The sequence below is a fragment of the Falco punctatus genome (assembly GCF_963210335.1).
Source record: "Falco punctatus genome assembly, chromosome: 17".
Taxonomy (NCBI): Eukaryota; Metazoa; Chordata; class Aves; order Falconiformes; family Falconidae; genus Falco; species Falco punctatus.
Window position 1 is genome coordinate 2672838 of NC_137597.1, and position 16373 is coordinate 2689210.

The following is a 16373-nucleotide window of genomic DNA, read 5'->3' on the forward strand; positions in this document are numbered from 1 at the left end:
GCCGCCCACGCTGAGGGTTGGCTGCCCCGAGCCTGTGCTGATGGGTTATTTGTGCAGCGTCACCTGTGAGATGGCACCTGGGTCTTGTACAAGCTTTGGACTGAATGAGAAAGCCCCCGGGGTGAGGGGGAGATGATGCTGCAGCCTGGTCGGGGTGGGACAGGTCCTAGAGCACGGCACCATCGCTCTGCCAGCAGCCAGTGTCCAGCCTGCTGTCCCCTGGAAAATAGGGGTGGAGGGGGGGGGAAAGAAAGTGTGACCCTTGGGGATAGTAATTTTTTCAAGACATGGGGCTTCTTTTGCGGTTTCTGTGTTTTCTTCCCAGCTGGGGTGGGAGCTGCCAGTCTGACCCCAGTTCTCCCAGTATGAAGAGGAGGGATGTGGTTCATTCCTGGCTTGGGGATCCCCAGCAGAGTGGATTTCCCTGATGCCCCCAAGCTTTTTGAGGCAGGGGCAAGGACTTCAGTGCTCAGCTGGGTTGTGGGCACCCCCTGAAATGCCTCTGTGCAGCATCGCTCCGCAGCTGGAGGAGTCCCCGGTGCAAACGTGCAGCTGCCTGTTTGCAAACGCAGCTCACCACGCGCACCCGCTCGTCACCACGCGCACCCGCTCGTCACCACGCCGGCGGCGAACCCACGCTCCCACCCACGCTCCCTCCGTGGGTCCAAAAATCACCCCGCCTGCACCCATGGCATCTGCTGCCGTTGGTTTTGGGAATGAGGCGGTGGGGGCAAACTGGTGTTAACTGGTGTGACTGGTGTGGTGCTCTCCGGACAAGGTGGGTCCGTGATGAGGGATGTGTGTTACAGGATGCTCTGTGAAGGCTGAACCAGGGGGTTGCTCCTGGTCCTTCATGGAGAAGGGGGCCCTTCACATCCCCCAGTCCAGAGGGAGGTCCCCAAGGTGTGGGGTGATGGGGACCCTTCTCCCCCTTGTGCTGCCGGTCCCACCAGCACCAGGACACCCTGGGGGTAAGGCAAAACCCACTCACCCTCTGTTGACCCCTTCCCCCCCCCCCCCAGGTCCTGCTGATGAAGAGGAGGTGAGACCTGAGCTGTAGCTCACACAGGTGCCATTCCCTGCGGGACGTTTATCTTCTCCCTTCACGCCATCCCGCCCCCCGGGGCCACGTGGAGCCGTCCCGATGCCAAAGAACAGCAAGGTGACGCAGCGGGAGCACAGCAGCGAGCATGTCACCGAGTCGGTGGCCGACCTGCTAGCCCACGAAGAGCCCGTGGACTACAAACGCAGCGTCCTCAACGTGACGGGGGAGACCTGGGATAAGCAGAAGGATGGAGATGAGGATCTGGATGCGGAGAACCGGCCGGCGTGGAACAGCAAGCTGCAGTACATCCTGGCGCAGATCGGCTACTCCGTGGGGCTGGGCAACGTCTGGCGCTTCCCCTACCTGTGCCAGAAGAACGGAGGAGGTGAGAGATGGGCAGGGGTGGGCTCAGCCCTTGGGGAGGGGGATATGGCCCATTCCTGCCTCCTGGCATGTCAGGGTGTGGGTCCTGGGGCAGGACGGGGGTTACTGGGGCTCTGAAGGAGGAAAGGGGCCACCAGGAGCTGCTCACGGCTGCACGTTCATCAGTTCAGCGATGCGGGAATGGCCTCTTCCTAAAGGGTGTCCACCTGCCCGCTCCAAACTTGGCGTGAATCCCAGGCTAGGAGCCCGGATTTCTTGCTGCAGCCCTCAATTCCTGTTGGGGCAACGTGGGAACTAGGTGTGGGGTGGGGGGAAAGGAAGAGAGAGTCCCTCCATTTCCCTAGGTCCTGAAGCCATTTTGGGTAGGCACCGGTCCCTTCCCAGATCCTCCTTCCAGCCAGCACGTCCTCCCATCCCACCCTAGGCTTCCAGGAGCAGCCCAGAGGGCCGGGTCTCTTCCAGCCAGGCTGAGACCTGACACCCTTCATGACAGCGATGAGAGGGCATCATTAGGTGTTCATCGTTAATCCAAACGCAGCCCTTGAGACCGCTCCACCGCAGCCCTGACCTTTGCCGTGATGCGAAGCAGCCGCTGCCGAGAGGCACTGAACGCGGCCGGGATCAGCCCAGCTCTCCCCTCTCCCGCTTGCCCTCCCCTTGTTCCCGGCACTGCGTCACTTGGCGTGCCCCCAGCCCCAGGGCTGGCAAGCCTGCAGCACTCTCAATAATTAAAACATCTCTGGTGTCATCTTCACGATGAGTCATTCTCCCAAAGGAAGACCTGTGCAGTCAGCACTTCCCACCCGGGGGCTGCTCGCACCCCCGTTCCCTTCCCGGCTGGGATGGAGCACGCTGCGGCCGGTTCCTGCATCCCAGCATCTCCCCAGCCGCTGGCACACTTAGCTCCCTGCGCCCCAGTTTGGGTCCAGGCCAGGCTGGGTTTCGGTGCAGCACAGCTTTGCACGGCGCGTTGCAAAACTGACTGGGGGGTGTCTCAGCGTGGTCTGGGGTTGCAGCGAGTATCCGCGGGCGCTGTGGGGCTCGGGCACCCGTGTTAGCTGCGTTGCACGTGCTGGTGCACGTGTGCGTTGGATGTGGCGGGGAGGGTTGTACACTGGCCTGAAGGAGGGTGGGGGCAGCGCCCCGGTAAATTCGGGGCTGGGATAGATCGATACGTCCCTGCTGGTTTCATTACAAAGCTCTCAGCATCTGGCCTCTGACTTCCAAGCAGATTTTCCTGATTAAATGAGATTAGGAACGAGCTCAGACCCAGAGGCTGGAGATCCACGGTCCTGCTTCTCTGTAAGCACTTAACCCAGCCGTGCCTCAGTTTCCCCACTGGCACAGCAGTCAATAGCTAACTGTAATTAGTGCAATGAATGAAAATTTCTCAACTTATGCCAAGGTCTCTACTGTCCTGTGTGTCTGCGGGGCTTTAGCCTCGGCTGTCTCAGGTGCTGGGTAACGGGAGGAGCAGCTTGTATTCCCAGGCTGGGATTCATCCTGGTGTATTCCCTAGCAAACCCAGGGCTGAATTTGCTGTCTATCCGTGGGGAGCATTAAGCAAGTGGTTTTAGACAAAAGGCCAGATGGGGACAGAGAACTGAAACTACAGCAGCCCGGAGACCTGCTGCAGCAGAGGAGACGGGTGTGCTGGGTTTGAACCTGGCAGCTTGGCCCCATCCTGCGGTGGGATGCAGGGGCACGGAGCCAGGCAGGGACCAGGACAAGGAGCTGGTTTGAGGTGCTCCTTGCTGTTGCAAAATATCTTCCTGCAGCGGGTCTCAAAAACGGCTTTACAAGCTGCCCCAAGCATTGCTCTGTTTTACAGGTGGGGAAACTGAGGCACAAACTGGGAACTGCCTTGAGCAGCAGATCGCTGAGCTTTCCTGCACTTTTTCTTTTGGCCAAGTGGCATCATCTCCCCTGTCCCGTGGGGCAGACGCTGAATTTCTGCCTTTTCTTCCAACCATATTTAACCCTCTCGGCCCCTGGCTGGGGTTCCCACCGGGCTGTGAGGCCGGTGCCAGATGGATGCGGGAGCTGGGGACTGATGGTCAGACCCCGCCGGGTGTGCTGAGCAGCCCCGGGATGGGGTGGTGGCTGCTGCTTTCTCTCCTGGTCCCCAAGCAGGTGTCTGCGGGGGAGGATGGCTGCGTGCTGGTAGGAGGATGGGCTGGAGCCAAATTTCCAGGACTTGGTGTGCCAGGAGCCAGCATGGGCTGGCAGCGCTGCCTGCCGTGCTTCCACGCCGGTGCTGCCGAGCGCAGTGATGCACGGATCGTGTCCGTGGTGCACCACCGTGCTGGCGCCCGTCTTCCCAGAGATCACAGGAAGAAATTCTCCAATATTGGACAAATTTGCATCTGAATCTGTCCGTCTGTCTCATCTCCATCCGTCTGTCCACGGGCTGAGTGTGGATGCCCAGGAGGGTGTTGCAGAGACTCGTGGTCCTTCCCGGGTTACACCACGCTCTGTCCTGCTCTCTGCCTCTCCTTCCATCCTCCTCATCACGCTGGGCTGCTGCCTCTTCATTTCTCTCCCCACCTGTGTTCCTAACACATTCATCCCCACCCTGCTGCCGCGGCGCTGGGCTTGGGACACTGTTGTGGGCTGAGCTGCTTTGTGGTTCCACTGCGCGGAGCAGCATCAGCTGCCACAGGTCCTGTCTGCGGCCAGGGGGTGGTGGCTGTCACCGAGGTGTAAATCCAGCCGGGAATTTGCTCAATGCAACCAGGCTCTGGTGTACATATGCCTTTGGATCGCCTGCCGCCCTGTGGGAATGAGCCACACGCTTCCGAGCCTGTTCCTCAGCCCCTGGCAGGAGGTTGGAGTAATTTACGCTGCAGCGTGAGTCATCGCATCCTTTACGGCCATTTGGTTATGCTTCAGGAACTGCTAATTTCTCTCTGGCCTCTTCAATTAGGTAGAGATTAACCGAGTTTCTAATTGGAGCTGTTTCTACCTCTACCGAAGGACCTTGCTCTGTGCCGGGTGGCACGTGGTGGGGTGAATGCTGCTGCTGGGGACATGGGGTGTCTGTGGGGGGGTGTGTGTTGGTGCAGGGGGCTTGGCTGTGCCCACACATGCCTGTGCAGGCAGGACCTGGGTGGACAGGAGGGCTCCTGCACGCCTGTGTGTCCGAGACAGCCGGGAACATGTATGTGTCCCCATGGATTGGCTTACGGAGGGTCTCCTTGTGCATGGGGCGATGTGCCCGTAGGGATGCGCGGTGTCCTTAGGTGCCTTGGGATCTATCCCACATGTACCCACGCTGGCAGGGGATGTTGCACCCTTTCCTTCCGTGCGTGTTTGCTTCTCTCCATTGCTGCCTTCTCTGCTCCCAAGCACTGATCTGCACTCCCAGATCTGTTGCAAACGAAACGGTGGACCAGGCAGCGCCTGTCCCAGCTCTGCTCTGCCTGTCCATCCCTGTCCGTCCATCTGTGGCTGCATGAGAGCAGGCAGAGACGGGTCTGTGATGAGCTTTCTGTCCCCTGCCAGGTGCCTACCTGGTCCCATACCTGGTCCTGCTCATCATCATCGGGCTCCCCCTCTTCTTCCTGGAGCTGGCAGTGGGGCAGCGGATCCGGAGGGGCAGCATCGGCGTCTGGAATTACATCTGCCCCCGCCTGGGAGGCATCGGCTATGCCAGCTGCCTCGTGAGTGCACCCTTGGGTCCCCTCGGACCCCCACCCTGGGGTGTGCGGGATGGCTTTGGAAGCTGCAAAGCTGGGGGTGGTCTGCAAGCAAACCTCGAGGGGTCCCATGCAGAGGTCTGAGAGGTCAAAGGGAGTTTTTCCAGCTCCACTTGTGGGTCTGGGGCTGGTTTGGGAATGGGCCCATCCCCTGATCCCACCCCCAGGTCCCTGCCCAGTGGGAGGTGTGTTGGGGACGTGGTCACTGCCCTGTGACAATACCTTGTCCTCCTCTGTCCCCCCAGGTCTGTTTTTTTGTCGGTCTCTATTACAACGTCATCATTGGCTGGAGCATCTTTTACTTCTTTAAGTCCTTCCAGTACCCTCTTCCCTGGAGCGAGTGTCCCATTGTGAAAAACGGCTCCATGGCCGGTAAGGGACGGCCACCGGCACGGTGGGCTGCGAGGGGACAGTTCCCAGTGAAGGGGGGCTGTGGGACACTGGGGACTCCAACATCTCTAGCTATCAGGCTGGGGACACCGGAGGTTGAGGTGTCTCCTGGGGCACTGGGTCCCCTCCAGTCCAGCTGCCTGGATCGTACGGAGATGGTTCCCTTGGACGAATCTCCCCCATGCTTTCCCCTTGGTGTCTGTCCCCACTGGTGGGATTTGATGCCAACTGGGAGATCCAGAGCTTGGGTCTCCAGGCTGCCTCGGTGCTTGGGGCCAGGATCTGACCCGGGGCCGTGGAGGGAGGCGGTGAGACCCAGGCAGGGCTCACCTGGCTGCTCCATCAGTGCCTAACTGAGATGCTGATGGTGCTAATGGTGTTTAATCACATCGGAGCATCTCCTTGGGACACTCTGGGAGGCTTTATAGCAAATGTAAATGTCTCTCCCTGTATTTAACATCTTATTTTTACCTGACGATGGCTTTATGTCCTGTCTCTTCTTCTTTCTGCTAAAAATGAGCCCCATTAATTCCTGTCCTTTAGTTACGGGGGGTGCCTGCCTTCCCTGGCTGGCTCTGGCAGGAATTTGACGTTAATTGATGCTCATTCCCTAAGAGGCAGCGAACGACTCTCCCCCAGCCCCTCATGCTCTCCTGCCTCTGCTCGGTTGCAGTTGTGGAGACCGAATGTGAGAGGAGCTCGGCCACCACCTACTTCTGGTACCGGGAGACCCTGGACATTTCCAACTCCATCTCGGAGAGCGGCGGGCTCAACTGGAAGATGACCCTGTGTCTGCTGGTGGCCTGGAGCCTTGTTGGCTTGGCTATGATCAAAGGCATCCAGTCCTCGGGGAAGGTGGGTGTTGGTGGCCACCTGAGCCTGGCTGGGGTCTGTCCTCAAGGCAGAACCCTCCTGCCTGGACCACACTCTCCTGCCCGGAGCTGGGGTGGCTGGAGGGTGCTGTGTCCCCTGGGATGCTCACGCCTGCTCCAGAGCTGGGGGCATCTCAAAAAGGTCAAAAGAGGGTGTAGGGAAGGGGTTGAGTCCAGCTGCCACCTGTAGCCATGGCCCAGGGCTCAGCCACATCAGGCCACCAAATCTGCCCAGCCCCTGCGTTCAGGGGCCATCAGCGGTCCGGTCCCCTGATGTGTGCCACCTCCATGGATGCTCGTAGGATGCAGGGGTGAGGGCTGAGCCCCCCCTTTGCACAATGAGCACGGGGACTCTGCACAGGAGAAGCAGGGCAAGGAGGAACAGAGAGCTTTGGGAGAGGGATGCCGTTCGCGTGCAGAGGCCACTGAGGTTTCGAGCCAGGCTGCGTCCGCAGTGGGGTCAGGTGCAGAGGGGTATGGTCTCCCTGGACACTTGAGCATCCCTGTCTCCAGACTTGCTCTGTGACAATCTGGTGTGTTAGCAGGTAGCAGAGGGCAATGAGACCCCTGCCCCACGGCCCTGAGAGCGGCGGGGTGGGAGGGAGCTGCAGGCACAGGACCACGGCAGCAGGTCTCCCCCAGGCAGGATGAGGTCCCAGGTGCTCATCGCAGCCCTGGGAACGTGCCCCATGCCAGGGCCAGCTGGGGCTGTGGGCAGTGCTGATGGGAGGGGGTGTGGGGGTGCAGAGCTGTCCTTCCCTCGGGCTCCCCCAGCACCACCAGTTTGTTTCAGGGATTTTGGGAGCCAACAGCAGCATCTTCCTGTTCAGCAGCCCCAACAGATTTTCTCTCTTAAGTGTGCCCAAGCACTTCGCGCACCCACCTGAGCATCAACGCTTGTTACATCCCGCACCGAGGCGCCCCGCAGCTCAGCCCTGTGCTGCCCGAGGAGCAGACCTCATCTGGGGGTGTGACACCCCCTCCTCACCCCTGTTGTGCTGTCCCTGGGTTGGATGGGGGGGTGGCTGAGCTCAGCAGGCAGTAAAACGAGCCCGTGCCCACACTGCATCCCTCTTCCCCTAGGTGATGTACTTCAGCTCGCTCTTCCCCTACGTGGTGCTGGTTTGCTTCTTGGTGCGGGGACTTCTGCTGCGTGGGGCGGTGGATGGGATCATGCACATGTTCACACCCAAGGTGAGAGACCCCTGAGCAGGTTCTCCTAACCAGACTCGTAAGCAGCTTCTCCTCCCGGCTCGTCGCACCCTGGTTTTCCGCATGCTCCCCACCCCAAAAAACGCGAGTACCAACCCCAAACCACCTCGGAGATCCTGATACATCATCAGGATGTGCCAGCAGCACCCTAAACGTGGCCAGGACAGCCAAGAGCCTCGCAGACTCACCGCCCTGGAGCTGCTTGGAGCCTTAGTATCACTCCCGTCACCTTTAGGTGCCCAGGGTGGCGGGGTGGGGGTGCCCAAGGCGATATATTTAAAGACTTCATGGGAAGATGCTGGCTGGCAGCAAAACCTCCGCTGGTGGTATGCATCCATTAATTAACAAGCTAATTAATTCATTAAGCAGAATATAGATGAGTCAGCTTAGCTGGTGAGGCTTTTAGAAGATATTAATTATGATTTCTTGACGAATGATGCTCGGAGGCCTCCAGCCTGCAGCTCTGGCTGGCGGGGTGGGGTGGGGGGGATGTGGTGGTGGGGAATGGGAGGCTGAACAAACCCGCTGGCCAAGACATTTGATTTCCAGAGCTCCAGACACTCTGGAGGCAGCAGATGGCCAGGGGAGGATGGAGACCCCATTGTTGGGTGGCATGTGGCTCCCTTGGGTGGAGGGACGGGGACGTCAGCTCTCCAGGGCAGCTGGGGTGGTGCACTGGGAAGCTGTAGGGCTTTGCACTGGGAGACTGGGCACCCAGCTTGGGCTCTGGGGCAGACGGAGTCAGGTAAAACCTTCATCTACCTTTCTCTGCCTCAGTTTCCCCATCTGTGGGAAGACACTAAGGACCTACCAGTGCTGGGTGATGCAAGACCTGATCATGGTGGGTCAAAGCATCCCCATGTCTGTTGCAAAACCAGCCCAGGCTGTTGGCACAGCAGCCTTCTAATTTGCTTCTGGCACCACTGGAACGAGTTGTGGGACCACCAAACCCCCTAACTTCTTCTTATGTCTTCCTTCCAAGCTGGACAAGATGCTGGACCCCCAGGTGTGGCGGGAGGCAGCTACGCAGGTTTTTTTCGCCTTGGGCCTGGGCTTTGGGGGAGTCATCGCCTTCTCCAGCTACAACAAGCAGGACAACAACTGCCACTTTGATGCCACGCTTGTCTCCTTCATCAATTTCTTCACATCTGTCCTGGCCACCCTGGTTGTGTTTGCTGTGCTGGGTTTCAAGGCCAATATCATGAATGAGAAATGTGTGGTGGAGTAAGATTTGCTTTTTTCTCTCGTTGGGGTGGGTGGGTCTTTGCTGCTGCTGGTCGTGGTGGGTCTGGAGGCAGTAGAGTCAGTGCTCTGCAGCTGGGTGATGCTGTGTTCTGGTGGACCCAGGTTGCTGATGGTCAAGACCTGGGATCTCCAGCGATGTCCCATTGTAGCCGAGGGAGTTGGGGATTAGCTCCTCCAAGCTAAAATCCAGCCCTTAGATGGGCTCTTAGTCTGTAAATTGAGGTGAACCCAACATGCCTGGTCACCTCACCTGGGATCCCCCAGTTGCCACTCGTCACGGTCCAGTTGCCTGCAGGGTTAAGGGGAGCTGCTGTGCTGTACCCCAGAAGCAGCTGCGGGAGGGTGGATTTGGGCACCTGGTGTGACCTTTAGGCAGTGAGTTGCATCCATAAAAGTCCGGGCTATGCAGTGTGGAGTCCCGGAGCAGGAGATAAACCTGGGATGGACGTGTAAAGAGCCCGTTCACTGGTGGGACCCCGTCTGCATTCTCTGTCTGTGGCCTTGGGAAGATGCGAAGAGGTCCTCGGGCTGAGACCTGGGTAACGCAACCCAGGGAGGTTCATGCTGCCTGGTGCAAAGGGCTTGCACGGTCAGACCCTGTCCTTCCCCCCAGGAGGAAGGGGACACCTCTGGGTAACCAGGCTCTGCTCTCCCCTAGGAACGCTGAGAAGATCTTAGGCTACCTGAACACCAACGTGCTGAGCCACGACCTCATCCCGCCCCACGTGAACTTCTCCCACCTCACCGCCAAAGACTACAATGAGATGTACAGGGTGATCATGACCGTGAAAGAGGGGCACTTCAAAGAACTGGGCTTGGATGCTTGCCTCTTGGAGGACGAACTCAACAAGGTACCTGGTGGCACTCCTGGTAGGATCAGGAGGTCACCTATCCTGTTGCCTCCCCCTGGTAGGAGCCGCTCTACTTGCATCACTCCTGGCACATGGATCTGGAAAAACTGTTTTTAGAGACTCTCCAAGGATGAGGGTTCCCTGTTGCTGTGATCTTCCTCAGCACACAGTGGTCCTTCCTGGGGTGGGGGAAAGGTTTGCCCATAGCAAGTCTAGTGGGGTCATCACTGCTTCCAGGCTGGTATCCCAGCCTGGAGTTTTCTTTCCTTGAAGAGGGGTTCAGTGAGAGACACCTGAGGCATGCAGGGGCTTGCAGGCTGTGTCCCTGACGTGTTTTTTCTCATCTTTTGGTGCTCTCTCCCCCTGAACAGTCCGTGCAAGGAACTGGTCTGGCCTTCATTGCTTTCACGGAAGCCATGACCCACTTCCCAGCCTCACCGTTTTGGTCCGTCATGTTCTTCCTGATGCTGATAAACCTGGGGTTGGGCAGCATGATCGGGACCATGTCAGGCATCACTACGCCCATCATCGACACCTTCAAGGTGCGGAAGGAAGTGTTCACAGGTGAGGTCTTTTCTCCTGCCACCTCCTGGGGAAGGGGTAGAGGGTCGCCATTGCCCTGGGGAGTCACCCCAGAAGAGTGTGGACATAATGGATGCGTACTGGGCCCTGGCTGGTGCAGGGAACGGACCTCGTGGTGGAGACCTTGGTTCCCCTTGGGGTGCTCTGCTGACCATGCCTGTTTGCTCCCCACAGTTGGTTGCTGCATCTTCGCCTTCGTAGTGGGACTGATCTTTGTGCAGCGCTCTGGGAATTACTTTGTCACCATGTTTGACGATTATTCAGCCACGCTGCCGCTCACGGTGGTGGTCATCCTGGAGAACATCGCCGTGGCCTGGATTTACGGCACCAAAAAGTAAGACGTTTAGTACAACAAAAAGAATAACTGTGCCATAACTCCTGGCTAAAACCCCCAACCTCCTTCCAGCTCTTTTCCATATGACTTTTTCCCCAAGAGGCCAACTCCGATGGAGTGAATGCCCCAGGGGCAGCTGCCTTATAGAGGCAGGAACTCAGTTCACCTTGATCCTCTGGCCCTGCCCTAGGTGTAACCCAGCCTCAGGAGCAGGTCCTTCCCGGGGGTATCTACTGTTGGTTGTGATGCTCTGTTGCTTGTTGATGACCCTTTTGTCTGAGGTTTGAGGTCCTTCTGGAAGGTGACCTTGTTCCCCGCAGTGCCTGCTTCTGTTGCTCATAGGTTGGCCAGAGCAAAGGAGGCTGTGGCTAATGCTCAAATGTCCTTTTCCTTAGGAGGTTCCCTCCTACAGGCTTGAGGGACCCTGACATGCTCACCTGGATGAGCTGGGTTCTTCTTCAGGCTCTACCTTGAGCATAATTTACAACGGGGGTTCCTGGGAGGGAACTTCTCACTTGAAGGTGGGGAACGGCGTGGTTCCATCTCCTCTTCTCGGCAGGTTCATGCAGGAGCTGACGGAAATGTTGGGTTTCCGGCCCTATCAGTTCTACTACTACACCTGGAAGTATGTCTCTCCCATCTGCATGGCCGTGCTCATGACCGCCAGCATCATCCAGCTGGGGGTCAGCCCGCCGGGCTACAGCGCGTGGATCAGAGAGGAGGTGAGCACAGCTCCCCCCCCACAGCCACCTCCAGCCCAGGTCCGGGCTGAGCAGGGGCAGAGCTAAGAGCTGCAGACCACCCTGCTCTTCACAGCTCTGCTTGCTTCTCCTCCCTGCTCCTGCTGGGAGACACCTTGCCTGTGGCTGTTTATCCTCTACAAGGAGCCAGGTTTGTCCGCGCTGCCCAGAAGTCTCCAGCTGGGTCTGACCACAAGTTTGAGCTTGGATTTTGGTTTGCTTCCACAGCTACGCGCTGTGTGAAGGACCATGTCCTTTTCCTTGATTTGAACCCACCCTCTGATACCTTCATGTGGTGACCCTGAGGAGCTGCTGCTGGCTGGAGATGTACCTGTACTCTGTCTGGCCACGGAGATGTTGTACCTGGTGTGCATCACCCTTGCTGTAACAGCCCCTTGATGCTAATATCTGTCTCTTCCAGGCTGCAGAGAAGTTTCTTTTCTACCCAACCTGGGCCATGGCTATCCTCATCTCGCTCATCATCCTGGCATCCCTCCCTCTGCCTCTGGTCTTCATCCTCCGGCAGTTCCACCTCGTGTCGGATGGCTCTAACGCCCTCTCGGTCACCTACAAGAAGGGCCGGATGATGAAGGACATCTCCAATCTGGAAGATAACGACGAGACCCGCTTCATCCTGAGCAAAGTGCCCAGCGAGACCCCATCCCCCATGCCCACGCACCGTTCCTACCTGGGTCCTGGCAGCAATTCCCCCATGGAAATGAGCAGTGCCCCCAACGGACGGTACGGGAGCGGGTACCTACTGGCCAGTACCCCTGAATCCGAACTGTGATGGTTGCCTGCCAACCACCCCCACCGGGAGAGGAGGTCACGGGGGAGTGGATCCTGGCTGTCCAGGCAACAGGAAAATTAATTAATAAGGAAGACGAAGAAGAAACCCCTCTTAAAATCGTAACCAAAAGCAGCCATTTCTAAGGTGACATCGGGAAGAAGGGATTGCGGGAGGGGCAGGACTCCTCCGACAACCCTCGGCTGGAGGGCAGGATCCCCCGGGCTTGACTTCGGGGAATGGAGGAGGAACAAGAGAAGCTGCAATATTTTTCCAAGAGCTGTTCTCACGCAGCTCGAATCTGAAGCAAAGAATCTCTCTTTCCTAAGCAGCTGATGGTTGGAAAAAGGACCTGGCATCCCAGTGCTCTTCCCTCCCAGTTTGTTGTCCTTTAGCCGGGAGGAGTCATGGCCTTATTCCAACGAGCACAATTAACCATCGATGTTCATAGCACAAAAAGGTGCTGTTGTTGTCACCATCGTTGTTGTTGTTGTATCTCCTGTAGGTTTTTATAGCTGTGGACACACCCGGACAACCCCCAGGTTTTGGCCAGGGTTGGCAGGGAGCAGCGCGGGGCTGGCTGAGATGCTGCGACGTGCGAGACGGTGGATGCTGGCTCCTTGGTGTCGTTACCACCGGTGTGGGGACGGCGTCTGTGGGTTGCTCTGAGACACGGAGTTGCCACGTCCGTGGGATGAGGTGGTCGGCATGCCCCGTGGCTGGGCAGCTGTCGTGCTGAGTGGCAGAAGGACCTCTGAAGCGAGTGTGGTTTGGATGTGTGAGCGTGTGTGGGATCTGGGTAGGGCTACTGTGATGGGGGTCAGGACTCGTGACACACGGGATGCTCTGCTGAACCAAAATCCCTGGCATAGCGATCGTCTCCTCTTGCCACTCTCTTTAGATGTCCCAGAGGGACAGGCAAAGCTGTGGGGCATCGAGTCCTCCCACAGTCCTGGTTTAGCTCTCAGGAAACCACCCCCTGGCTTACCCCCCTTGCACCCACCAGCTGAGGTGAGCTGGACAGTGAGCATCTCTGGACGTGCGTCCTCATTTCTCAGCTTCGAGCCAGGGGGGTGTGCATGGCCTCCTGTCGCCCCTCCACAGGAGCTCCCCGACCTTCAGATGGGGGTAACCAGCTCTGGGGTCTGCTGAGCAGCAGTTATGGGGAGTCAGTGCCAGGGAGCTCTCGATCCAGGCTGGTGAGCCCTTGTTAGAGCCTAGGAGCCTCTGTCGTGCCCATCCATGTTACTGGGGACCAGACTGATGGGACCTTACGTTGTGTCTCCCCAGGCTGGCTAGGAAAGGTTGGCATCTCCCAGCTCCGAGTCTCTCCCACTGGGAATGAAGGTCATTTCCCTGAATCCTACGTGTAGCCAAGCATTTCTGTCAAGGGTACCGGTATTCATGGCATCTTCCTCCTTTCCCCATGGGGCAGGGTAGCAGCAGCCTGCTTGCGCCCTTTCTCCCTCTCAGCACGTTGCTGTGGCCTCCAGAAGCTGAGGGAGCTCTTCATCCTTGGTTCTGCTGGGCTTGGATCGTGCGTGATGGTATTTCAAGCCAGTCGGAAGGCCAAGTTTGTGGCCAGGAGCCCTTGTCTCCGCTTTCCTGTCGATGGGCTTTCTTCCACCTTGATTCTCCTTGTGGCTGGGAGGTGAAGGCAGAAATTATCCTGGTCCACTTGCCACGTCCTTGACTCCTCTTAGCCTCCCTGGGGCCAGGAGGTGCCCCACAAGGACATTTCTCTTGTGGGTTGTGATCCCTTGTTTATAGTCCTTCTCCATGGGCTTGGCTGGTGACCTGGAGACTCTTCCTGGACGATTAGCTCAGGTCCTTCGTTAACCGATTTTCCAGGGGGAAGATGGAGGCATGGAAGCAGCCCAGTCTTTGATGGCTCTGCGAAGCGCCAGGTCAGGATCAGCCGTGCTCTTGTCCCTCCTCCAGCAGTCCCCCTGTCACCATCCCCGGCGCCGTCTTTCTCCTTCCCCTGCCCGTGCAGAGGGACGCAGAAATATCCCCACGGCGTCATCTCTGAATGGGAGAAGCACAAACCCGTGGCGTTTCCCCATCATTAGCCAAGATGTCCCCTCCCATCTCTTCTTTCTCCCTCTGTCCCCAATTTCCTCCACCCGACCAGCAAAACAGAGGATGAGCCTAATCGTTGCCCAGTGTCACCTTCCCGATGCCCCTGAGCCCAGGGGCCGGATTCCCACCATAGCTCCCATGGAGTTAACGGAGCAGGACACCTCCTGTGGCCCAAGTGCTCAGTGCCATCCGCTCCCGTGGCGTGATGCTCCTCGAGCCCTGGGAGGAAGGATCCGGCCCTCCGTCGCTCCCATCACCATTCCCGAACCAGCCAGGGAGGCGTTTTGCTTTCCTCCCCTCTTCTTGCAGCATCAATAAGAGGCAAAGTCAATAAGAAGGTAACAAAAAAAGCTATATTATATATATATAAAATATATACAGAGCGAGGAGATGGAATAATAACGTAGAGATTCTCTATTTCTATTGTATATTTATTCTGTAAATGTCACTGTAAATGCTGTTAAATGACAAAACGTATTCCAAAGTGGCCTGTGACCTATTTTCATCCCCCGTGCTGTACAGATCAATTCTCATTGTATACTGGGACATATTTTTACCTTTTTATTTCTCGTGCGTGGTGGGTGGCCGTCCATCCCCCCCCTGCCCCAGCCCCAGGGGGTCCAGCTGCCCTGGGGATTCAGCAAAGAGGAGGAGGAGGAGGGACGTCGCCTTTATTTTTATCCGTGGAGATACTGTATTTCTTCGTGGCATTTGCTCGGTGTTAGGCACAGGGTGTTGGGGGTCTGTGTGTGTGCGCGTGTTAAAATTTTCAGTGATCCGTGTCGTCACCGTGTGAGCGTGCGCGTGTTCGTCCGTAGATGCCGTGCGTGGGGCTGTGCGTGCGTGGATGTGTGCGCGGGTGCGGTTTGTTTAGGATCCACTTCTCGCTGTACTCGGTCACTTTTGGAGCCTGCGTTGGGGGTTTCTCCCGTTCGCTGGGGCAGGTTCTCCCTCCACACACCTTCTCGGGGTCCCGGGCTGCAGATCAGGCCAATCCCCCGTGGCTTTTAGCCCTTAAAAATCACTTTTTATCCTCTTTTTTTTCTCCACAGAGGCACAGGGAATAGCTGCTAGTTGTGAGCACAGGCACTTTTCAGTTTTCCTCCAGGCAGTGGGAGAAGGAGGGGGGAACCGCTGCCAATATTCCTGTCCCCCCACGTCAGCTCCCCGCTTGGTTCCCAGCCCCGATCCTGCTGCTGGGGGGCAGGATGGGGTCCCTGGCTGGGGGACAGGGAGGTGCTGGGTAGATCAGGAGGGGTCAAAACCCCATCCCCTCTCTGGGGAGGGGTTAAGTGGGTCTGGAGAGGGGATGGCTGGTGCTGAGGGCAGAAAGGAGCTTTGCAGGAGGGTGCCCAGCCCGTGACGGTGGCTCTGTGGGTCCGAGGGTATGTGCAGTCCCCGGGCTCTGCTGCTGGTGCTGTGGGCAGGGGCTGGATCTGCCCTTGACGCTGGTGCAATGCAGAGGGGATGGCTGGAGCCGGCTGTGCTCTGCTGATTTGCACCATCCTGGGGTGTCCCTTGGCCCCTTCCCCCCAATCCCTCCGAACGAGCCCCTGCTTCACCTCCTGGCACCCACCCAGACCCTGGCAGGTCATGTTAAACCCCAGCACCTCCCTGGAGCAACTTCCACTGCCTTCCCTCTGTCCCCCAGCCTTCCCTGAGCCTGGGTCTCACTGGTGGGAGTGGGGAGCAGAGCCGGGTGGCCTTGGTGGCTGGGGAGGGACATGGCACAGCTCAGACAGAGCCATGGCAGTAAGCAGGATGTGGCCACTTCCCCTGTGGGCAAGCACAATGCTGGCAACCCCCTCCTCTACAGGTAAAAGCACAGATCTCGTAGTAACTCGTCCCATGTACCCTCGTAGCCGGTGTATTTACCATGCGTGCCGTGCTGTGCCGGCCGGACTCCTCGGCAGTCGAGAGAAACCCTGTAACAGCTGTAATGGAGTCTGATTAAAAGTCTCTTCTTACCAAATCTCTTCTCACCGAGTCTTTTCTCTGCTTCTGTTTCCTTTCTTGGGGTGGGCTTTGGGGTCTCTCTGAGGTTGGGGGTCACAGAGAGCTAAAGCTATGGAACTGGGGCTGTCGGCACCCATGCGCGTCGATGTCTCCATCCTCACCTGTCCTGCCACCGCTACTGTCCTTCTGTCTCCC

The 16373-nt window shown here is 57.9% G+C and overlaps 1 protein-coding gene across 2 annotated transcripts in view; it reads left to right on the forward strand.

The window, feature by feature from the left end:
* The window catches only part of SLC6A17 (solute carrier family 6 member 17), a 32399-nt gene extending 16436 nt beyond the window's left edge, over positions 1-15963 (forward strand). Inside the window, exons 2-12 of one of the 2 annotated variants that reach the window (XM_080367144.1) lie at positions 1023-1430; positions 4934-5091; positions 5373-5499; positions 6191-6372; positions 7473-7583; positions 8584-8825; positions 9505-9697; positions 10069-10261; positions 10454-10613; positions 11173-11335; positions 11775-15963. In XM_080367144.1, the coding sequence (XP_080223270.1) occupies positions 1145-1430; positions 4934-5091; positions 5373-5499; positions 6191-6372; positions 7473-7583; positions 8584-8825; positions 9505-9697; positions 10069-10261; positions 10454-10613; positions 11173-11335; positions 11775-12143 (2184 nt within the window). In that variant the 5' untranslated portion in view covers positions 1023-1144 and the 3' untranslated portion in view covers positions 12144-15963. Of the gene's footprint in view, positions 1-1022; positions 1431-4933; positions 5092-5372; positions 5500-6190; positions 6373-7472; positions 7584-8583; positions 8826-9504; positions 9698-10068; positions 10614-11172; positions 11336-11774 lie in introns of both variants that reach the window. The other variant, XM_080367143.1, reaches the window with a different exon arrangement.
* The last annotated feature ends 410 nt before the right edge of the window (positions 15964-16373 follow it).